The sequence below is a fragment of the Salarias fasciatus genome, chromosome 10, assembly GCF_902148845.1.
Source record: "Salarias fasciatus chromosome 10, fSalaFa1.1, whole genome shotgun sequence".
Taxonomy (NCBI): domain Eukaryota; kingdom Metazoa; phylum Chordata; class Actinopteri; order Blenniiformes; family Blenniidae; genus Salarias; species Salarias fasciatus.
Window position 1 is genome coordinate 1,876,625 of NC_043754.1, and position 24,047 is coordinate 1,900,671.

At 50.3% G+C, this 24,047-nt stretch overlaps 2 protein-coding genes across 3 annotated transcripts in view; both read right to left on the minus strand.

Moving 5' to 3' along the window:
* Nucleotides 1–261: 261 nt before the first annotated feature.
* On the minus strand, nt 262–6,493 carry LOC115395565 (pannexin-3). Of its 2 annotated transcripts, XM_030101155.1 has the most exons (5): nt 6,310–6,493; nt 3,000–3,142; nt 2,422–2,636; nt 1,263–2,008; nt 262–908 (listed from the first exon to the last, which is right to left on the minus strand). In XM_030101155.1, exons 1-5 carry the CDS (start codon nt 6,491–6,493, stop codon nt 850–852), a joined length of 1,347 nt encoding a protein of 448 aa, XP_029957015.1. In that variant the 3' UTR covers nt 262–849. The 2 variants fall into 2 exon arrangements, with proteins under 2 accessions (XP_029957015.1, XP_029957014.1); XM_030101154.1 differs by lacking the exon at nt 262–908 and having other exon boundaries at nt 1,096–2,008.
* Nucleotides 6,494–12,327: 5,834 nt separating this feature from the next.
* The window catches only part of LOC115395650 (pbx/knotted 1 homeobox 2), a 32,515-nt gene continuing 20,795 nt past the window's right edge, over nt 12,328–24,047 (minus strand). The window contains 7 exon segments of the mRNA XM_030101280.1: nt 12,328–12,602; nt 13,604–13,782; nt 14,324–14,400; nt 14,545–14,664; nt 17,161–17,258; nt 20,071–20,206; nt 20,377–20,562. Of these exon segments, the coding sequence (XP_029957140.1) occupies nt 12,328–12,602; nt 13,604–13,782; nt 14,324–14,400; nt 14,545–14,664; nt 17,161–17,258; nt 20,071–20,206; nt 20,377–20,562 (1,071 nt within the window).

Below are 24,047 nucleotides of genomic sequence, written 5' to 3' on the forward strand. Positions count from 1 at the left end.
ATATTTTAGGACTGGCAAAGTCATCCACTGCGGCCAGGACAGACTATTCTGCATTTGTTTAGTGGCTGCTTGTTTTGTAGATTAGTGTCTGAAACGTGTGGAAAAAATATAAATAAAGGATGAGTGGATCTGCTGGATTTCATCTGTGACAGCGTGTTTGTTCTGGATGAATGTTACCTGAAAGAAGCTCCAGACAAAGAAAAAAAACAAGACAAGTTGAACAGAAGTTATGTATTTAGAAAGGCACAGAATACAGGATTTCCATATTTCACAGACAGACGAAACACATTTCCTATGCAGATAACAATATGAGGGGGCAAAAAGAGACGGAGGAAAGAAGAGTACATAAATTATAATATTCAGTAAGCTTGTCTCGTTAAATTCATGCAATCGAAGTCACGCAGGAAGGCAGACACGGGCGTTTGTAGCTGTCATGAACCTTCTCCCGACCAACATCCATCACACTCGGTGTGCTTTCTGAGTTCCCAGAAACGAACCGAGTGACATTAACAACTAGTGTTGGCGCTCTGCAATTACAGCCGCCATTTCCACTCCCATGCTTTTCCTTCGACTTACTGCTTAAAATACACGCACGACCACAGCGAGTTAAAAAGAAAGTCGGTGACAGCTACAGTTACCCCGCTGCAGAAAACTGATTTGAATCCATTCACAACCCCAGCAGAACACTTTCCCTGTAATTCTAAAAGAGGCTTTTTTTTTCATTTCTCTGCTCAGACCACAGATTCCTCTGATTGGCGTCCACAGTACAGTACTCATGAAAGTCTAGAGTGGAGGGTGTTCTAGCCCCTCGCTCCCTTTGTTATCACATTGATTCGGTCCATAGGAGGCCTAATAATGACTAAATGGTGCAGTCTCCTTCAACTCATGGTACCCCTGGTGGTTTGGCTCTGTGAAGAGACAGAGAGGGCAGTTAGGGCTCGGAAGTACCACAAATCCTTTCGTTAAAAGACTCTTTTAGAAGCACAGGTGCTTCTGCATGGGTTCATAAAGGAAGAAAAGAAGCAGTGCTCTTCTAAACAGTCCGGTTTTCGTCTGAAAGTCACTGCTCTGCAGTTCCTCTCAGGCGTGACCTCGATCTGCATCCGGCGACCCCGGCGGACGCCGAGCACCTGCGCTTCATTTTCACAAGCTGCGACGGCTGTCTGCGCGTCACTTAATGATTTTCTGCACGTCCCAAATGATGTAGACGAAAATAGCCGCTAGCAGAATGCGTTTGAGTGTGTAGATGAGTGTGACGGTACCCAGGCTCAGGTTCTCCTCCACCAGCGGCCGCTTCTCGCTGCAGTTTACCACGCGGCCCTGCGCCGCTCCCAGGACGGTCATGATGTCCACCAGGTTGAGCTTCCCTTCCTCTTTGGCCTCCTCCACTTCCTCCGACAGCTCCATGGCCGCCTCCTCGCGCTCCTCCAGCTCCTCCTGGGTCAGCATGGCGCTCAGGTCCTGGCCGGCGGCGCCCACCTGCGGCGGCGCCAGGGTGCACAGCGCCCTCACCTGGCCGTACGACTTCAGGTGAGCCACGTTGGCCCGCAGGAAGAGCAGGAGGACGTTGAGGTCGTTGAGCGGGCAGCCCAGCCGGCGGCGGTTGATCAGGTCCAAGGCGGGGAGAACGTCGTAGATGGAGATGAAGGAGGTGTCCCACACGAAGAGGCGCACCAGGCTGAACAGGACGATGGGCGCCAGCAGGACGTAGATGGCGCCGTTGGCCACGCTGATCACCTGAAAAACCAGCTGCCCGATCATCTTGCACTGCACCAGCTCCGGGACCCAGCTCTGGTCGCGCAGCATGCCCGTCCGCACGAAGCAGCTGAACTCGTCCTGCAGGAAGGCGGACAGGTGGAAGTACGCCAGGTAGAGGCAGGCGGCGGTCATGAAGGTCAGCAGCAGGAAGCCCCGCAGGAACAGCATGCTGACCAGGAAGTAGGAGCTCTGCTTGCACTGCAGGTACCTCTCCAGGAGGGGGTACTCGAAGTACCGCTTCCTCTTGGCCCTGCAATCAAACAAGCGAGGAGAAAGTCACGCTCTGATCTGCACCAGCAACGCTCCGACCGGCGGAGGGCGGGACCGCCGCTCCGGGGTTCACACAGAGCCGCCGCAGAGGGAGCGGCACGCATCGAAATTCACTCTCCAAAACCGCATTTTCTCAGTTTCCCGAGAGATTCCAACTGACAGCACTTCAGTAACCTTTGGGCAAAATTCCTCTCTCTGGCAGATCATGTCTATTTGCAGCTACGACGACCCAGTTTCTCCACGAGGATCATCAAAGATTCATTCAACACGGCGGATTCCAGTCTGGAGGCGAATCAACACTCATCAGATCAGATTACCCAAAACACAAACATGGATGTGGAAGCTCGCGATCTGAAAGAGACATGAAAAGCAAGCGTTTGGCAGGTTTCTCACCGCTGCAGCTCGGCTTGGAAAGTTAGCGGGTTCTTGGTGTTCTGGCGCATGTCCAGGATGCTCTGGGCCAGCCGGATAGAGCGGTTGTACGACTTGTCCAATTCGTCAATGATGAAGAGCAGGTCGGAGGCCAGCGTGGGCATGACGAGCTGGCGCCAGATCAGGGCCGGCAGGTACATGAGGACGGCCATGGCCAGGAGGGAGTAGGGAAACATCTGGACGGGCAGAGAGCAGGGGAAGGAGATGCAAATGAGGGAAGTGACGGAATCGAGCAGAAAAGTCAGAAATAATTGTTTCTTGCAGCCCAGAAGGAGCAGAAGTTGTAATTTCGGACAGTACTTCTGTTTGTGAGTGGACTTTAAATGTCAACTGCACTGGGCCTGAATGTTTTGCAAATGGTTTTAGGGGAAAAAAAAAAAAAAACTGCGGCGTGCTCCTCATCACGGGGCGCCCTGACATTTCTCGACCAAAGTCTTTTGAGTTAAATTGAGGAAGAAAAAGCTTCAGAATTCATCTGCCTGCAATCCATCAGGCCCGGCGCGAGACGTGAAAGGAGCCTGATGAGAGTCTCCACTCACTTTGTGCACCCAGAGCGAGCGCTCCTCGAAGTTGCCGTCGCCGTCGAACTCGTGGTGCATCAGGGAGTCCCAGCAGTACGTGTCCACGTAGCTGGCCTGCTTGATGGTGAAGTTGCTGGGAGGGAAGCAGCTGATCTGCGGCCCTGCGCGACAAAACACGAGCGGGTCTGTAAGATTCGCTGCTCTGTACATTCCGCCCCGTCAGCCTGCCTGAAGCAGCCGGGTGCTGGAGGTCCATCACCGGACACGCTCCGCCGAGCCTCCGCCGCCCTCCGGCCCTCATGCAGCAGGTTTTCACATGTTTCCAACCTGGCATTAAGACCTCTGGCTCCTGCTGCTCCACCTTGTATTTAGTTCACCTTGATATGACCGCCGGAGGCCTCCGCCGCCTGTCATTTCCCAGCGGCCGCTCCACCCTGACACACAGGGCTGGGCGTGCACCGCCCATTTCGGCAGCCTGGCAGGAGGAACCCTCTACTTTTCACCCGGGCGTCCTCCACATCTGGCCCAGTCCAAACACACTGCCACTAATTTACTGCCGGGGAAGGTCTGCGCTGCCTTCTCATCAGGATCCATTACACAGGCCGGATCGCCGTGGGCGTGTGTGTGTCTGTGTGTGATTAATCCACCGCATCTCAACACTGATGGAGACTCCCACAAATATCATTTTGGTGAGCGGCGTTATGACGGAGTATTTTCAGTTCGAGGGAGTTTGCTGCAGTTAAAAATGGTCCTGTGTTTTTCTTTCATGTATTTTGGGAGGGAAGAAGGAACGAGCAGTGAAAACACACACACACACACACACACACACACACACAGACTCTTGTAAATCTGAAAACACAACCAGCTCCAGTCAACGCTCTGCTCCTGCAAACAACTTAAATCTCATCTGTTGTGTCCAAAATCCAAATCCTTCAGAGTTTCAACACATCTGGATCCTGAAGGTTTAGAAAAGAAGAACAGATTTAATACATTCACTTGTTTTTACATTTATAATGTATTTGTTACCTCAGTCGACAGTCAAGCGAAGGAATTTACGCTGCTTTGTGTCGTCATGTCTGAATGTTTTCCTTTTTTAATCCACTGACTGTTTGTTGAGTTTCTTCATAATCACACATTTTACCAAAAACTCAATGTTCCTCATTTGAAAAGAAGATTCACATCTCCACATATTTGCTCCTCTTCATAGAATGTTCCCTTTAGTTTCCCTTGGCACACACGTTAATATGTTGGCTCTAAAGCAACGTGAAGGGAGGCTGTTTGAATCCTCAGTCTGAGTCTTTCTGCTGGGAGTTTAGACGGTTTGATGTCAGGAGGAAAGAGTTTCTGGAGAATGTTGGATTTCAGAACTTTTTCAGTCATCTTTTATTATTATGTTGGTTTAAAAAATAAAAGCGGATAACCTAAAAAGTCACGGCTGAATTCAGACAGATAAACGTGACGGACGAGTTGTTTGCAGCAGGACTCTGAAGTTTTCTCCTCCGTCTCAAACTTTTCGCTCCACCTGCTTCGGTCTGGGTTGGAATGAATCTTGACGCTGCTGCATGTGTTCCTCTGCCTTCCTGTTTGTTTATGAGCGTGTGTGTGTGTGTGTGTTTCCAAATCAGTCTAAATGAGAAGAGACAGCTCCTCTGCTTCTGGTGGAAGTCTTGTAACCCCCCCCCCCCCTCTCCGCCAGCCATTTGGAGCCTAAACTCTCCCGTCTCCACCTCCCAATCCCCAATTAACACCGGCAGATCATCCCGCCGTCGGAATTCTTGGCTGAGCGTCCAGGTGCAGCAGCCCGACCGCAGACAGCCGCGCAATCAGCCGCTGTTGTGAAACTGACATCGTGCAGCAGACGGCGAGCCAAGATCGTTCCTCCACAGCCGTCCCGCCGCCGCCGCCGCCGCCTCCCTCTCTTAATCAACACATCCTCTCGTTTGACTCGAATAGAGGGGAGCTGCTGCTGAAGAACTTGGCCTTGTAATTACAGCGTCGGTGAACGCCGCTCTCAATCATCCCCCCCGCGGCAATTAGCATCCGGAGCAGCGGGCTGATTACAGATCAGCTCAGCCTGCAGTCGGGGGGAAACACACTCTCTGCTTCCAGAGAAGTTGTCCAACACACAGTCACACAATACGAGCTGCTTTCAACACTCGACCTGGGCGAAGGGGATGATAGCTGGAGCTGAATCGACCTGAATTCACCCTGAGAGAATCTTTACGCTGAAACTGTCCAGAAAAGTCTTTTCTGGACCTTCCTGGTGAATTCAGCTCACCTATCTCCTGTGATTTAGCATTAATCTGGAACGTTTGTCTTGATGTGGCTCATTAAAGATGGCAGCAGATCCTGAATCCAGAGGAGAATCACTTCCCACCGCCTGTCGTATTAAACCGTCCACACAGCGGCGAGGCCGGAGCGAGGCTGGAGCGCCACACCAGAACCGAGAAACCCCGGCGTCCGTCCCGTCCTCCTCCCCTGGACTCGCTGCCGTCCTCCTCCTCCTGCTCTCCAGCTTCTGGGTTTTTTCCACTGCTCTTTGTTTGAAGCTGAAGTCCTGTCAGTCCTCTACGCTGTAATTAGTCCTGTATAAATAAAATCTGACGCTACGTAGTGTTTTTAGAACATGAGCTTCCTGGAAGCACTTTATCTTTCACCCACCCAACAAGCCAGACCTGAGCGCTGCTCCAGTTAACTCTTTACCGGTTAACCTGGTGGAGCTGGTTAACTCTCAGTGGACGGTTGAAGACTTGGTTGTCCAACACTGTTTTGGTGATAATTGATTTAATCTACTGGATTACCAATAAACCACACTGAGCTGAGATGTTTTCCACTGCTGAGTTCGGTTCTTCAGTTTTTTAATTGATCTGTTTCTTCTATGGAAAGGATCTCAGTCCAGAGACATCCTGGTCAAATCCCGTATTTCCCTCCAGAACGACCAAAACTGTCGACAAACTGCTGGAACGACTGAACAGCTTCCTGTCAATTTGTGTTTTCAGTAACGTATCGTAACTTTTCGGCTGAAGAGGAGCCAATAAAGTCCTTTTTGCTGATCTGTCTGTGTAATTTTACCTCTCTCACTGTCATGTTTCCTGCAATTTACCAGAATTCTGATGCCAGAAATGAAAACATGTCAGCAGGAATAAAGGAACATGACGGTCATCAAGGTTCATCTGGAGGCAGCGGGGTCAGTAAACAACAAGACGTTCAAGGAGAAAAAAGACCACAACGCTCAGAAGAGCGCTGGTGAATGTAGGGTGTAATTAAGCAGATGGAGAGCAGGGCGGGTTGGGAGCGGGGCGGCGGCGGCGGCGGAGAGGCGGCTCACCCAGGGAGATCTCCCGGGCGAAGGCCAGGCACACCAGCAGCAGCGGCAGCCCCACCGACACGAACTTGATGACCCGGTCCAGAGGGAGCTCCAGCTCCAGGTGGCCGAGCCGCTGCAGCCCGGCGCCGTCCGGCAGCAGGGCATCAGATAGCATGGCCCGGGCGGCCGCCTGCGCGATGGACATCCTCAACACCTGCGTGCGGCGATAACGAAGCTTTATTTGACACAATCGGAGGGGAAAAAAACGGAAGACGGGGTTTCGTCTCACGGCTTCTGTCACACGTCAGCGCTCGGTTTTATCTTATCTGCTCTGTCAGTCAACACTACATGGACTATTATAGAGCAAAATACAGCCGCTACCTACAGGAAGGAAGCTCCCTGCAGGGCCGACAAGGCGCCTCCAGAATCCATCATTTGATCCGGTCGTTATTGAAAATGAGAAACAGTTCTAAACTAAAGCAGGTGAAATGAATGGAAATGATTTAAATCTTCATCGTATCAGAAAACTAAACCTCACCTGAGTCTTCAGCGGCTGACAGGAAACCCGTTCACAGGCCGGAGGGAGCTGCTCTGAAGAGCTGCTCGCTGCTGGAGAGCTGCTTATGTATGCAGGGAGGGCCTGAGGGCGAAGCCAGAGGCCGGGCCGGGCCGGGCCGGGCCGGGCCCGGACGCCTCTAATTACAGCCCCCACATCTGGGAGCGTGGAGGAGCCCAGATGGCAGCGGACCTCCAGTGTGTGTGTGTGTGTGTGTGTGTGTGTGTGTGTGTGTGTGTGTGTGTATGTGTGTGTGGCCCACTTCAAACAAGTGAACCATCGCCAGTGGCTTTTCCAGCCTCTGTCATTCTGAGTCTATTTTTTCCTGCACTCCGGCCTCAGAGCTGCTGCTGCTGCGGACTGACTGTCGCTGCCGTGTGTGTGTGTGTGTGTGTGTGTGTGTGTGTGTGTGTGTGTGTGTGTGTGTGTGTGTGTGTGTGTGTGTGTGTGTGTGTGTGTGTGTGTGTGTGTGCGCGTTACACTGAGCGGATGTGACAGGCTCAGGCTCTGGTGCGGGGGATTCGCCGTATCGCTGTCTGCTGAGAACGTGCAGCTCGTGGTGTTTGTGGGCGCCGCTCTGATGGAAGCAGACAGACGTGGCGTTTCGGCCGCCTGCCGCCGTCAGAACCTGCTTCACCAGCAGAGAAAACACTTTAATGACTGACTTGATGAGCTTTAAAGGAAGCGTGTAAACCGTCGCAGTAATGCCTCCTGGTGGCGCTAGGGGGCAGCAGTGAGCTGCTGAAACGTGCAGCTGGTCCTGGATTCACAGTAGAGCTGCTGCTGCCTCCCTCTGGTGGTGAAAGGCGGTATTACACGTGTTTCGTGTGTTTCCTCATTGAGCTGGTGAGCGTTCAGCCTCAGACTCTTTAAACCTGCATGAAATGATTTTTAAGACTCTTAACCTGCCAAGACAGGAAGAAACAACATTTCTTCCACTCTTTTGAAGAATCTGCCGGCCACAAATTGTAGTTGTGCTTCCAAGTTTCTCAAAAATAAGATGAATTGAATTGAGAGCGGCAAGAAGAAAAAAAGCAAAGCAGGTTAAAGGGAATATTTTAATAAGTTAAGAATATTAGGGATTGAAATATGAAGCACAGCATCTTCTGTGAGAAAGTGAACATTATCCTCAGAAAGACTGCAGATATTTCTCTTGCCTGCTCGAGCTGGATGTTATCAGATTTAAAATACAGCCTCCGGTGAAAAGGAATCCTGAGAGATTAAACCAGACCGAGTGACCATAAAAACAAAGCTGTACATCAGTGAATTATGTGGAAACAAAACTTTGTCATGTTGTCACATGAAGGATCTGGTTGACTGTTTATTTCGGGCCGAGGCAGCCGATACCAGGAGGCCGAGTCCCGAACAGGAAGCCGGAGAACAGGCAGACAAACACAACGGGGCACAGCCAGAGTCTGAACAACCAGAGAACTGAAAACACCAGAGACTGTGGAGGAAGCACCACAGACAACCAAACAGCAGAGGCATGAGGAGAGGAGGGTTAAATACCCAGGAAGAAGGGGCGGAGCTGAGAGACGATTGGACGACGACATAATAGAATGATTGAAGGAGAGAAGTGAGGAGAGGAGAGGAACCAGGGAAAGACGAGGCCACAGGAAGGATGGGAGACCAGGAGAGATGGAGAGAGGAACAGACTCACACACACACACACACACACACACACACACACACACACACACACACACACACACACACACACACACACACACACACACACACACACACAGAGGAAGACAGCGACACACAACGCAGAGAGGCCCGACACTCTGCTGCTGCTGGAAAACAGTCTGCTGTCTTCTACTGACGGCCCAGTGGGAAACTCAGGACGCCATTAATAGTTATTTCTATAAAATGAGACGAAGTTGCTTTATGAGTTGCTAGAAGCTAGAGGAACTAGTTATGAGTAAAATTAACTCGTTTTACTTTTTAATAGTTTTATTTGTTCTTAGTTATTATTTATTCTTTTTAAAAGTTCAAGATGTCTTCATGGTGTGACAATGGATGGAACATGCTCTATAATCTGGATGTTAGGAGGAACATGCTCTATATTCTGGATGTTAGTGGGAGGAAGATGCTCGATAATCTGGATGTTAGAGGAGGAAGATGTTCTATAATCTGGATGTTAGAGGAGGAAGATGTTCTATAATCTGGATGTTAGAGGAGGAAGATGCTCTATAATCTGGATGTTAGGAGGAACATGCTCTATTATCTGGATGTTAGAGGAGGAAGATGTTCTATAATCTGGTTTTCTCTGGATCTTTCCAGATGCTATTGATCCAGGCTAATGCTATTAGCTTCTTCTCCTGTAAACAGGAGTTTGCTGAGCGAGTTCCAGAGCTGCTCTTCATCGCAGACACCAACTTCAGCACATGCTAACGCTAATGCTCATAATCCTCACAGTCACCCACAGAGAGACAGCAGCTCTTGAACTCTTTCGCCCTGGCTGACCCCAGCCGACCCGGGTCTGCAGCCACAGTTTGACTCTGAATCTGAAGTGGGTGTTTTGCGGCCCGAGCCTCTCCTGGAGCCGAAGAAACGCCCACCGCCGCCACGAGGCGGCCGGGTTCTCGCCTCCTCTGCTCCTCTGACGGCCAAGGCTCCTCGCCGTCCGGTAAACTCGGCTGGAATCACTCCCACGTGCCGGAACGCCGCCGCTCCCGGTCAGCCGAGCACAAGCTGCCTCCGCCGAGAAGACTCAGAACGACAGCATGGCGGAAGGGCGAGGGCGGCGCCGAGAGGCGAGCGCTAACAGATCACCGAGCGCCGCAATTATAGCTCGACCTCTCGAAGAAGGAGGGCAGAAAACAATACCGGGCTGTAATTACACGGAACGTGAGGAAGAAGACAGAAGACCTGCCGGCCTCGCCGATGGTGGGCGGGACGCCGGGCCGCCGTCTTCCTGCTGCATCACAGCCTTCAGCAGTTAAACGGCGAGTGGGAGGTTCCACATGTGGCGGGAAGGAGAACGAAGCAGAACACGTGAAGCGAGCCGCCGGCCTTTTAGGACTCTCCTTTCTCCTGTTCCAGCGGTTCAGCCTTTATTTCTGACGTCTGGAACCAACCTGGATCAGTTCTTTCTGTGGTCGTAGTTCATCGGCGTTTCCATCTTTAGCTGATTCCTAATGGAAAATGTACATCTCGTTTCCATGGAAACTCAGATCAGGTCAAAACGATAAACGGGTTTGAATGAAGAAACAACTGGTACCTTTACATGTTTTAATTATTAAAATTGGTCTATTGAAACACAATAGATTATGACAACAAAGTGTACAAATGAAATAAAAATATTCCCCTAATCTGTGTCACTTGCTCTGGAAGATCCATTTAAAAAAAAAAAAAACCCAAGAACCAAATATTAATGAGCAACAAACGTCACAGCGAACAATCAGAACATTCAATATAACATGGGGTTGGTTTTTTTTTTTTTTTTGTAGACATCTTCACATTAGAAACAAGTGATTCCATCTGTGTGTTTTAGTACAAAACGGAGCTGAAATTGATTCACAGTTTCTTCAAAAGCCGTCACGTAAAAAGGAAGGAGCGCCGAGGTCGTCCTCTGTCCTCAGAAAGGTTCGTCCCAGTCTCTGGAGTTTTCCTCCTCCGGCCACCGAATCGCTGAACCCACCAAACACACACAAGCAGGCACTCCTCTGTTTGTTTGTTTGTTTGTTTGTTGTTGTTTTCTCCCCTGGCTGGAGTCTGGATGTGCGTCTCTGACGGCTGCTTCATCAGCCTTCTTCAGAAAGTGTTGTGTTCGTCCTCCAGCCGCTCACACACTCACACACACACACACACACACATTCACACACTCACACACAAACCAAATGCCAATAAATATGCAAACCTTCAAACATATGAAAAATCCAATATACACACTATCTGTGCCGTCAGCGAACGCTGGTTCACTGCAGGGGGGTTTCTGTTTTTTGCTCGTCGGATGAGAAGAAAAAATAAAGAGTGTTTGAGAAAGTCATGCTGGAGACGAGTGAAAGGTTCTCTGGCGCCTCGCTCTAAACGACACACGAGCCGCGGAGGCTGAAAATAAAGAGTACTTTCAGTACATGTTTAGAAAACTAACATTTCATTTGATCCTGAAGTCTGCCGCTCTTATTTTGAAGGGTCAGACCGCCACATTTCCATAAAGACAAAAAGAAAGTCAGGAACGGTGTGGTGTGCCTCCAGGCCAGCAGGTGGCGCTGTGCTCTGCAGGACACTGCTGTAAACCGGATCAGTGTGCTCGTGGCTGGAGGAGAACGCTGCTGTTTCCCTCTGTTATTGCTGCAGGTCCAGCGAGTTCCGTTTCCATGGCGACGGGTTCAGAATCCGCCGCTCTCTGGAAAGTCTTCTCAAAACGTCACAAAGTGGCAGAAACAACCCAAAAGACCAGGAACCGGGTTCTTCTGTTCTTCCTGCAGCTTTTCGTTAGACCGCCTGCACTGCTGTTGTTGCTGTTGTGGTTTTCACTTCATGGTTTCCTCTTCCTGTTTCAGCTCCAGGCTTCATGTTCTGCCTCTGCAGGGACTCTGAAGGGCCGCGGTCCAGTGTTGTGATGGGAGGACGAAGCGCGGTGCCTTCAGGTGTCTGTCTCTTGTCTCTTGTGAGATCTTGTTTGTCGGACCGTCTTCATGGCTCGTTGGTGAATCCGCCGTCATGCTAGGTGCTAGCGCTGCGCGTGACGACACCCGGCTCTTAAAGGGAAAGACAGAAAGCTTCTGATTGGCTGAGCTGCTGTTCTTCAGACCTCAATCTGACCAGATCCATGCGGTCGATGAGTCCGAGCGGCCTTGAGAAGCTGCTTCACAGTCAAAAGTAGAAAACAAGCATCGACAGATTTGAATGTCGTGCACATCTGGAGCACATCGGCCTGGTGCAGGATTCTGGAGACACACGGAGTTTGATGCTTTAGTCTGATTTAAGACAAAACGGTCAGCAGCTCCGCCGGGCTTCGGTCTGACGCTGGTGTTTCCAGCAGGGCGGTCGGAGCTCCGCCTTCCTGGAGCCTCGCAGCGTTTCTGGAGTCTGTGCAAACGGTTCCACGTCGACGGGTTTTCAAGTTTTCTGAGGAGAAACTAAAGGAGCTGGAAAGAGGCGGACGTGTGGAAGAGCTCCGGCTGGACCGAGTCCATGTTCTGGAGGGGGGGAACCAGGAACAGCTGATCAGCACCGACCAGCCAGACATTCAGACTACATTCACTCAAACCTGTCACCCGTGTGAAAGTACTCTTCATTTTCTGCTGAAAACATCTCGTCCAAAATCTCTCCCTGCTCTAAAAACGGCGAAAAACGAGGCGGACTGAAAACGGCGCTGCTCGGTAGAAAATGTGCTTTCCTGTGAACGAACGGATGAAATGAAGACGCTGAGCTGGCGTCCGTCTGGTCAAGACCCCCGGCGCCGCCGGGCGCCGCGGAGCGTCTCTCGGCACGAGGAGTCCCAGCCGACAGCAGAGGTCAGAGGTCAGGCCCTACTCCAGCTCCTCCGGGTGCTCCATGCCCGCATCCTGCCGCCCGCCGCCCCGGCCGGACAGCTGCCTCCCCCTGTCCGGCTCCTCCTCGCCGTCCTCCTCCTCCTCCTCCTCTTCCTCCTCCATCCCCTCCTCCTCCTCCTCCTCCTCTTCCTCCTCCTCGTCCTCCTCCTCCGTTCCGTCCATGGAGTCGTCCGCTCCCAGCATGGCCTGCTGCATGGCCAGCGTGGCCGAGTCCGAGGACAGGGACTGGAGGCTGTCCATGCTCAGGGGGTCTGGGGGGGTGAGAGAGGGGGAGGAACAGCAGGGGGGGAGAGAGGGGGAGGAACAGCGGGGTCATCCGGTGCAGCAGGCGTCACGTCTCAGTTTTAACTTTAACAACATAAAAAACTAAAGACTGTTGGAAACTTCCCCTCACAGCTGAGACACGATTCACCTCCGAGTCTGAGAGTTCAGAGCGGCGTTCTGCAACCTTCATGACCAAAAGAGCCTTTTTTGTGACTTTCAGCCAAGTCACGTTGGTCTGGAGCCTAAAAGTAGATTTAACTTGTAAAATGAGGCGAATGCAGCTCAGGAAGCTTCAGTTACAGTTTTGATGCACAAACAAAAATATATCTTATGATGCATTTATGAAGTTAGGGTTCAGAGTAGTGAACATTTTATTAAATTTAACCTGTTTTAGTACTTGAACAGTCTTGTTCCTATTTTCAAGCATTTTTAGTTGACAATTTTGAAATTTTAGCTGTTTCAACCATTTTACCTCCTTTTAAGCAGTTTTACATGCTTTTTTCCAACCATATTTATGCTTTTTTATTTTAATTCTAGACATATCATTTTTTTTTAACATTCTATCACTTTTTCCCCATTTCTTGTGGTTTTACCTATTTTTCCCAATTTTACTTGTACCTTTATTTGAATCCCTTTTGAACCGAGAGTGAACAGTACTGTGGTGTTTCATTATAATAAAAATAAGTTTAACATTCAATCACGTTTCACATTGTGAAACCTTCATGGAGCAGCTACAGAGAGACTGAAGAGCCATATGTGGCCCCGGAGCCACAGGTTGAACACCCCTGGTCTAGAAGAAACACACTGATTCTACGTTAATTTACCTGAAAATATCGTGTTAATTAACCCTCTGCTTCCAAATCCAAACTGGCTTCACAGATTCTGTTCCCCGCCTTAAAAAGCCCTAATAGAGAAGAGAGCCCTGATCCTGAACCGTGCAGAGCGAACAGCGCCCCCTGGTGGAGAGCAGCCAGGCCTCCATCCTTACTGTCTGAGTTGTTTCCGCCCTGCGATCTGTGGGTCTGCAGGACTCCGGCCACGATGGAGTCGGGCCAGAAGCGCTGGGTGGGCCGGTGCTGGGACTTCATCTTCTTGGCCTTGGGGGCCGGGTCGGGGTTGCTGGCGTCCAGCATCGGCTGCAGGATGCGCCGGCGAGCGTTGATGAACCTGAGAGCAGGAGAGGAGACTCAGAGGAGGGTTTTCAGAGGCATGGGGGCAGAAAGGCTCCTGAATATCAGAAAAGATCCACCCCAGGGTGGAAATCTACAGGACAAAGGAAAAACAGTCACTCTGAATAGAAAGCGCAAATAGAAAGAAGACAAACATCTCTGTGAGGTTCTAGTAGGTTTCATCACTCCTCTCAAAGGAACGTCAAGGGATTTAAACTCTGCTCCCCTCCAGATGTGGGTTATTCAGGGGAAAAGTCCAGATGTTCAGCAGGGACGTGTGCTGCTGGGCACTGACTTCAACATCTCATTTTTAAAGAAACCACATGTGACATGTTCACGGAGACGTTTTCCATGTTGCCCCAACGTCCTGTCTGTACCTGGACTAACAGACCAGAAGGGGGCGCCACAGCGTCAGCAAAGAGCTGAGGAGGAGGCCAGCGTTCCTCCACATTCAGGTCCTGCAGGACCTCCTGAGAGTGTCGGGGGTGGGGGAGTCTGGGGGGTCTGGGGTCAGGGGTCGGGGGTCGGGGGAGTCTTACCAGTTGTTGACCTGCAGCAGGGTGAGACTGGTCTGTGCTGCGATCTGCCTCTTCTCGTCCTCTGTGGGGTACGGGTGCTGCACGGAGAGGAAACAGGCTTTAATTCCTGCATCAACACGGCTCTGCTGCCCCCCCCCCCCCCCCCCCCCCCCCCCCCGGCCCCCCTGACCCCCCCGGTCCCGGCCCTGGACCCGGACCCGGACCCGGACCCGCTCGCTCACCATGAGGTGCTGGAAGAGCCAGGAGCGCATGATGTTGGTGGCGTGCTTGGGCAGGACCCCCCTCTTGTTCTTGGACTTCTTGTCCTCGCTGTCCAACAGGGACGACAGGTCCACGTTCACCTTCAGAGCGGCGGGGAGGAGCGAGGGGGGGGGAGAAAACAGAGGAAGGAACTGTGAAGGGCTTAGTTATTGTTGCCACGGAAACAAAGGGAGACTACCAATTACCTCGGCTTTCTTTTTTCCAGTGCCGAGGGCAGAAACACCTCCTGAAGCGTCGCCATGGAAACGGAATTTGAGTAATGATCGTTAAAATCGCCGTCTTAAGGTCAGCAGTGAGGGGTTAACATCCGGGGCACTCAGAGGTCGATTTGGGGTTCTACCCGCTCATTGTAAAGTTCTGAAATCGTCTCAGAGTCTCCGGTGGGAGAGAACGCCGAGAACCGAGGGACCGGAACCGCCCGAGACCAGGACGAACCAGAGGAACCTGAGGAACCAGGTGGTCCACCTCCATCTTTAACCCTTTGATATGACGGTGTTTCGGGGTTTGGTCCGGTCAGGAGCGTCGCTCTGGCGCCGCTGCGTCACACGGAAGCCGATACGAAGCATGGCTGTGTTTGGCGTCGCCTCCTCGCCGCTGTGGACCCGAGTCTGTTCCCGAGCCGACAGAGAATCCTTTCTCTCTGCGACTGTTTGGAGAGCCGAGCGCTGAAGGACGACACGCTCCGCGAGTATTGACAGTCTGCGAGACCTACATATGGACGGACACGCGTGTGTGCGTGCGTGTGCGTGTGTGTGCGTGTGCGTGCGTGCGTGCGTGCGTGCGCTCTTCCTGCCAGAGAGGCTGTTGATGTCTGATTCACTCGAGTCATCCGGTTCCAGTCAAGGTGAGGTTCGGCTTTAAGTGGTTTCGTGGGGATTTGGAAAAGAACTTCCAAGGATACGTGAGCTAATTTTCTGCATTTTCTCTTATAAATAAAGACATAAAAAGACCCAAAGCACGAAAAGCACCAAACACTCGTGGCAGCGTGTTTGTCTGAACTCGTTAAAACTGGTAGCTTCCTACTGGGTGATTTAAAAGTTTCCCTGCGCTGAGCAGCAGCAGGTTCACGGATGAAGATGTGATTTCTGTGGATTTGAAAAACCTTCCTGAGCATCCTGACATCTCTCTGTGTCGGTTCGTGAACTGTGACCTTTCCCAGCAGCTGACTTCAGAGTTCCCACATGCTGAGGACTCTCCGCTTCATCTGAAACGACCAGCACTGGGAAAGTAATCTATTACTCACACTGGCCACTGCCAGTGTTGTGCGACCATTGACTGTAGTGTATCACTTTGTAACACTGGACAATGGAAGGAATGGAAGGAAACTACTGTGCCAACACAATGACGTGCGCTGCTACCGTGCGCTGCTACCGTGCGCTGCTACCGTGCGCAGCGACTCCGTCGGCTCCAGGATGACTGTGTGTGTTTCCAGGAAGGCCGGGCTGAATTAATTCGCCGCTCAGAGCTCCAGAGCGTGATTACTGGAAGCTTGTCGGAGGAGCAGCGACGGCGCGGCGTTCAATTCCCAGCGCGCGTGTCGCCGTGCCCGAGCAGGGCCCGTGCTGTGGAGCAGTGGATTAGCAGGCTGAAACCGAGCCGCTGAACTCCCCCCAGAGCTGGAAACGGCCGAATCGCATTATGATGTCGAAGGGAAGTTTTATTGGAGGTACTTCCAACAATAAACTCCAGACCGGCGGCGTAATGGAGGAAGAGTCGACTGAAAGAGCTGATTTTGATTTTGGTATTGATGCGGTGAGGCTGCCGTGGCAGGAAGGGTGAGACCGGCAGCCCTTCACGGCCTCATAACACTCAGTAAATAAAGTTTTATCTCATTCTTATTCCTCAAACTACAGCTGTAGACCAGAAATCTGACACTCTGATTAAAAAGTTCAATCATCTGACGAGTAAACTCACTGCAGATCAGCAGAATCAAACCAAGCACGGAATAAACCCAGAGAACAGAAATGGCTCTAGGGTTAGGGTTAGCTAAGGGTTATCTAACCCAAAACCTTTCAGATGGAACAGACTGAAAACTACAAACTGAGGATCTAAAGCAGCTCAGAATGGATTTTATTCATCTGCTCATCAGTATTTACAGAAACAGAAAGCTTTGAAGAAACGGGCTGAAATGTGAGAGTCTGAGACGGACTGAGACTCCTGGAGATGGAACCGGTTTCCTGTTTCCTGTTTCCTGCTCCTCCGGTTCGTTCGTTCGTCAGGATGTGGAGGAACAGCAGTGCGGAGTGAGAGTTCCCGCCTCCCGATATCCTCGCACGGCTTTCATCCGCAGTCGAACCCGGCGCCGCGGTGAAGCGCTCGCTCGGCATCGGGGGAATAAACAATTTCCATTTTGTGTGACGGCGGGGGGCCGTGTTCAGACCGAGACAATGAAAAGGCGCCCGGAGGGGGGCTCACTCAGATGTGAAGAGGCCTTTTTAATAAGAACAAATTGAGGCGGTGGGAGGTGAGGACGGGGGGGGGGACGGGACGGCGAATGGGGGAGGGGTGGGGGTGAGGACGGGCACCTCGGCCGACCGGACCCCGGATCTGGATTTAAACAGACAGACGTGATTTACCTGGGAGTTCTGGATCTGGATGGTTCCCGGCGGCAGCGCCTGCGTTAACACTTGCCCTTGCGATGTCACCATGGCAACCGGCTGGTACAGGGTCCCACCTGAGGGGATAATTTGCCACCGTGAGTATGAAGTGGCTCCGGCAGCCGGCAGCGGCGGCGGCGGCGGCGGCCTCGTCCCCGCACCGCCGCCGGAGCCTTATTAACTACCTCTTGTCAGCCGTGCAATCAAAACGCAGGCAAACAAGAGACTAAATGATTAAATTCAAGGTGCGTTAATGTCCTTTCACCCAGGAAGAGAAAAAAGGCGGCGAAGGAGGGGGAGGACGGGGTTTCTGCTGCGGGCTTAATTAGCCTTGATCAAGACGCTCTTATCGGAGTCTGTTTGAGCTCTTCACTGTGTCCTGATCAAAGGCTCCGCCATTGATTTATTTGAGGTTAAAAGGGATTTCCAGAGGGCAGGATTAACATTTCACTGTACAGGCTTGACATTAGGAGCAGCTATCAGTGAAGCTCGCCGTGACGGCGTGCGGCGGCCGCCAGCGCACCGACGCAAAACAACACTGTGGGAAGTTATGGCTGCGAGACGCGGCGGAGAGTCCGAGTCGGGTAGTTAACCGCTCAGTTCAGAGTCCTGGAGAGTCGGAGTGGTTCAGTGTGGAGCTGGACGGCTGCCTCTGGGGGGCGCCACAGAGCTGGAGGAGGAAGCAGAGGAGCTCTGAGGGTTGGAGGGAAGGAGGACGTTTCCCAGCAGGACTCCTGAGACTCAGGACTCATCCTCCCATGACTAAGATTTATCAGTTGTTGTTTTTCTGAAGAAAACAGCCTTAATTTAGGGAGGTCTGGACTCCACTGGACCTCTGAAGGGTCTCCAGGGTCTCCAGGGTCGCACTTGGACCAATGCTCTGCCGGACTTGGAGACTTGGATCAAGTGAACATCTGACTGTAAATCCTGCTGAAAGAGGCCGTCGGGGGTTTGAGGAGAGCTGGTCCTCAGTCTGAAACCTGTGACACCAGCATGAACCCAAAGCGAAGCACTGCCTGCAATCACAAGCTCAACGGTTCCTCCTGGTTCTGAGTCTCAGCTCCATCTTTGAGGTTTTTGATGGGACCCCCCCCCGACTCTTCTGCATCCATCAGCCCCATCCACACTGACAGCCTGCTATTACAAAATGTATTAGCAACAACTAGCATTAGCAAAATCCCATCTGCATAACCATGATAGAGCATCTTCCTCCCACTAACATTCAGATTATAGAGCATCTTCCTCCTAACATCCAGATTATAGAGCATCTTCTGCCTCTATTATCCAGATTATAGAGCATCTTCCTCCTCTATTATCCAGATTATAGAGCATCTTCCTCCTAACATCCAGATTATAGAGCATCTTCCTCCTTACATCGAGATTATAGAGCATCTCCCTCCCTCTAACATCCAGATTACAGAGCATCTTCCTCCCACTAACATCCATATTATAGAGCATCTTCCTCCTCTAACATCCAGACTATAGAGCATCTTCCTCCCTCTAACATCCAGATTATAGAGCATCTTCCTCCCTCTAACATCCAGATTACAGAGCATCTTCCTCCCACTAACATCCAGATTATAGAGCATCTTCCTCCCTCTAACATCCAGATTACAGAGCTTCTTCCTCCCACTAACATCCAGATTATAGAGCGTCTTTCTCCTCTAACATCCAGATTATAGAGCATCTTCCTCCCTCTAACATCCAGATTATAGAGCATCTTCCTCCCTCTAACATCCAGATTACAGAGCATCTTCCTCCCACTAACATCCAGAATATAGAGCATCTTCCTCCTAACATCCAGATTATAGAGCATCTTCCTCCTCTATTTTCCAGATTATAGAGCATCTTTCTCCTCTAACATCCAGATTATAGAGCATCTTCCTCCCACTAACATCCAGAATATAGAGCATCTTCCTCCTAACATCCAGATTATAGAGCATCTTCCTCCTCTATTTTTCAGATTATAGAGCATCTTTCTCCTCTAACATACAGATTATAGAGCATCTTCCTCCCACTAACATCCAGATGATAGAACATCTTCCTCCTAACATCCAGATTATAGAGCATCTTCCTCCTCTATTTTTCAGATTATAGAGCATCTTTCTCTAACATCCAGATTATAGAACATCTTTCTCCTCTAACATCCAGATTATAGAGCATCTTCCTCCCACTAACATCCAGAATATAGAGCATCTTCCTCCTAACATCCAGATTATAGAGCATCTTCCTCCCACTAACATCCAGATGATAGAACATCTTCCTCCTAACATCCAGATTATAGAGCATCTTCCTCCTCTATTTTTCAGATTATAGAGCATCTTTCTCTAACATCCAGATTATAGAGCATCTTCCTCCCACTAACATCCATATGATAGAGCATCTTACTCCACTAACATCCAGATTATACAGACTTTTCCTCCCTCTAATATCCAGATTATAGAGCATCTTCTTCCCTCTGAGTGAATCAGTCATTTCACAGCTAGAGGTGAAAGACTCTTTCTGAGCTAATCCTAATAATATTCAGATTTACTTGCTCACAGATTAATTTTTTTTTATCACACTTTAATCTACGGACCCTGAGACTTACACAGGTCTGTCTGGCCGTCTCATCCAGAAGTATGTTTCTACCACATGACCACAAGGGGGCTCTCTGTGAAAATGACTTATAGGATATTCAATAGAACAATATGAAAAACCACAATGAGGAGATTAAATCACAGGAACACTGTCAGATTATAGCACACGTCTCCTACAACAGACTTGATCTGATCTCTAATGACTCTGCTGTTTGTGAAATGGGATTTCTGTCTGAATAAACTGCAGAAAACTCATCCAGAACACTGTATTTCCGTGTGTCAGGCTCACAGCGTGTGTTGTGATGCTCACCTGATACCACTTGGGAGTTGATGGTGGTCATGGCGACGTTGCCCTGTTGGAGCCCCCCGGCGGGCACCACAATCCCTGAAGGGTTAACAGAGCTGGAGACAGAGGTCATGGATGGAGAGGAGGTCTGAATTAGTTCCTGGGGGGGATCACAGAGGGAGACACTGGTGAGCAGCTTTACGGAGGGAGGTTTGCACTTTGTGAGTGAAAAAAATAACAACAAACTCCCCACAGCATCTTCTCCCTGCTGCTAAATGACGAGAGGCATCATGGGAGGAGCGGCGTGAGGGACGGGGCTCCAGGACTGACCTGCTGCATGCTGAGACTGGTGTGCGTCGGAGAGTAGGGCCCTCCCAGGTCGTTGCGCAGGAGGTTGTCGCTGTGCATCTTGGTCTTGAGGCAAGTGATGTAGCGGTTGCAGAAGTCCTTGCAGAGCTCATTGACCTTTTCCAGCTCCAGCAGGTGGATCCGCAACACCTGGATGGCCTTTACCATCTGAGACACAAGGCAAATCGTCACCTGGCTGGTTAGCAAGAGGGGCTTCACATAATCACACAGTCATTTCCATGACTTTTAATTTCGTTTAATGAAGATTTATTTTCTTTAACTCACATGAAAAGTTAAAAAGCACCAATAAAAACTCTGATAAATCCATCACAATATGCCAGTACTGAAAAGAGCCACCATAAAAAAACAAACATTTATATACAGGTGCAGCTGTACGACTCCTGAACCCGTATTCATCTTCTCCGACCCCCCTTCGGGGTTTTACCAGAGCTTTGCATTAAAGAGCAGAGCTGGTGTCGCAGTGATTTCTCAGGGATGATTCTGAAGTTGCAGTTGACTGTAGTGAGACGTAGGCAGCCGGCTAACGTCTGGCGGAGGCTGAACGCCGCTAAACTCCCCGGCGTCTCTCTGTCTCTGTGGGAAATACGCTCGAGGAATATTTATTTCACCTCACTGTGCAAACAAACACAGCTGGGAAGGTTTGCTATTTGAGTTTTTTGCTGACGCAGGCGCCGGTTTCCTATAGATTTCAATGCATTATGCTAAGCTAGCATGCTGTGCTAGCTGGAGAAAAGTGGCTACGTGAAAGATTATGAAGGAAAAAAAAGGAAAGTTTAGAAATATGACAAAACAACCTAAAATACATTTAAAGATGTGTTTTATCTGTTAATGTCACTATAGGGAGAGAATCAATGAAGAGAATCAAAGTTAATATTTTGCTAGTACAACTCTAGTAAATTCAAAATCTTCGATAAGCTTGTTTTTCAATGCTAAACTACACTTTTTCAACCATTTTTCAGGTTTTCTTCATCAGAGAAACACTTTGAATTTTATGTTTAAATAAAAAATATCAATATGACAGTTTGGTTGGTTGCAAAATACTTATGCTAACAACGTAGCTTTTTTTTTTTTTTTAAGCAGTTGCATGCAAAGACTCCATATTATGATAGTATCACTGTGTCAAAGCGCAGGTTGTCACAGACATGGGAAACAGCTGTTCATTGCAATTAAATCTAGCTAATTTCTTCATGAAAGATGATGCTAACAGGGAGTCGGTGAAACCTGTGTGAGCCGAACTCTTTTCAAGAACTCTGTCCAAGAAAAAGGAAGTAAGACGGAGAAAAAGTTTGTAAAGCAGCCTTTTGTCAGACGGTTTCTGTTGGGTTTCAGTTTGTGAATTTAAGATGTTAAGATGACCAGAGCAGCTGGCTGACTCCGGGTCAGATCAGCACTACTGACTCCGTCGACTTGCCGACATCCATCGACCTGCTCTTTCTGTAAATGGAACTCCAGCGACGCGGAGTCTTATCGTGACGGAGCCGCCGTTAACGATTCTTCCACTGCTCCAGGAGGAACTGAGGTAAGTAACTTTCCCCGGAGGAAGACCGATGGCCTCCCGACGTCTCCAAAGAACACATTCACTCCTTTTGTCTCTCACGTTTCCACGTTCGGCCGCATTCAGCCAGACGCGCTTTAAAAGGCGAGCCTGCAGACGAGGGCGAGATGTGAGGAGGGGAAGTGAGACGCAGCGGTTGCTTTTATTGATGAGCTGGGAGTGACATTCAATTTTAATGTTCCAGAGATGCATATAGATTGCAGGCATGCAGGGGAGCTGTAATCCTTTCATCCCCCGTTCTCCCGGAGCAGAAATCAACAGATCGAGGCGGCGATATGAACCGGCGCAGTTCTCCAGACCATCGAGCGGCTGATTGAGGGGACTGTGTGGCCTGCAGCGCTCAAACAAAAGACCAATCCTGTTGACATCGTGGGCTCGTAATGAAAGCAGTGAAATATCTGTGCAAAGGTTTCCGGCTTTGTTCTCGTCAGCTTTACTTAAAGTGCTTCTTATTGTGTTACATCTACTTTAAAAAACTCAAGTCTAGACGTCCAGCGGTCTAAGACCCGAACCAGCCGGGTTATGTTCTCAGCTCATTCTGGCTGGAAATGGAGGTAAATCCAGGTAAAGGTGTACACACTTCCAGAAATCCAGAATATAGTCCAAACAAAAGCCTTCCCACCCAGACGGTTAAACCGGGAGTCTGGAGACTCTACACTGTCACTACATTCAATGTTTTGATCTTCTTTAAATTCTGTTGCACAGCAAACAATCTTCCACGAAGACTCTTCTTTCACAGCGCGAGGTGACAAATGCGACATTTAAATTCAACAGTTTGTGTGAGAGCCGCACGACGTCTTTCCCTGCAGGTGATAAATGATGTTTCCTCTCGGAAAACCGACTGAATAAATCCTGAGAGAGAAAAGCCCCGAGTTTCCTCTGACCTGGACACATTTGGTTTTACTGCTGGTGTTTGACAGGTGGAGACAGTTTCATCGCTTCACACTTTTTTTTTTGCTTCAGATTCATTTCCTCTGGTGAAAGCGGGAAGAGACGTCTCCTGAAGGTTACACGCTCGCCGGCGTTCCCGTCCCGGCGCCGTCAGTTAGCAGAGCGCCGCCGGCTCTGGTGAAACATTACGTTTACCCTCCCAAGTGTTGTCAAACACCTTGTGGCTTTCTGAAAGGTCACTCACTAAAGATTTAGTGTTTAATGTCACAACCTGAACGCGACTGAATGCCAACGACTCCTTTGGTTTTCCAGGATTTTTCCACGTGAGAGACGGCCGCCGTCTTTCTGAGGGACCCGTCTGAATACAGAGCGCCGTGTCCCCCCGTCGCAGCGAGGTCCAGACCCGTCACAGAAAACCCAGACAATCAGAATACATGCAAGAGCAGGGTTCAGAGAGGAACTTAAAATTTAACGTTGTACTGGAGGAGTGTTGCTAGGGAACAGCGAGTTGGTGAAGACAGACTGAGGGAACGGTTCGGACGTGTTGAGGAGTCCGACGTGGACGGACGAGCCGGTCGCACGCGCAGACGATCCGGCCGCCGACAGCGTGGCTTCCTTCGCTCGGTGCAGAGTACTCCCCTCAAAGTCACCGGCCAAGGTCAAAGCCGTGGTCAGGAAAGTGCTTGTCCAAGGAGGAGATAAATCAGCTAATTAAACTGCCTGGGCTTAATCAAGGGACCGGTAACTCCTGCGCCCGCCGCGGCCGGCCAGGCCCGCCGCTACATTACTGCCCCGTGGAAGAGTTAGTGCCCTCTGGGAGGGACGCCTGCACCCAGCGCCTCATAAAACACACAGATGCAGGGTTAATTGACTGTTCAGCACTTGTCGGTCCTGTAATGACTGGAGCGCACTGCTTTCCCCCCCCTTTTCCTTATTTCCTGTCTCTGTCTTTGTCCACGTCCAGCTTGGACTCCTCCCCCTCTTTTGTCGGCGAACACCATCAGCATCCGCCACGTCCAAACGGGTAATTACTGCTAGCAGTGCCGGAAGGACGGATGAGGATGGGTAAAGATCGCATGTAAAAGAAATGGTGACAGGATTTCATCAGCGCACATCCGGCGGGGAACTGTTTCCACCAAAAAACTCAAAAGTTAGCAGAGTGTGGCTTTTAAAAAGGAGAAACCTC

Bases quoted from the DNA above. Each gene is read 5' to 3' on its own strand.
- LOC115395565 (XM_030101154.1), bottom strand. From the start codon at position 6,493: ATGTCCATCGCGCAGGCGGCCGCCCGGGCCATGCTATCTGATGCCCTG. The intron at 3,143-6,309 runs GTGAGCCGCCTC...TTTGTCGCGCAG, and splicing joins CGCCCGGGAGATCTCCCTGG to GGCCGCAGATCAGCTGCTTC. The intron at 2,637-2,999 runs GTGAGTGGAGAC...CTGCCCGTCCAG, and splicing joins GCTCGCTCTGGGTGCACAAA to ATGTTTCCCTACTCCCTCCT.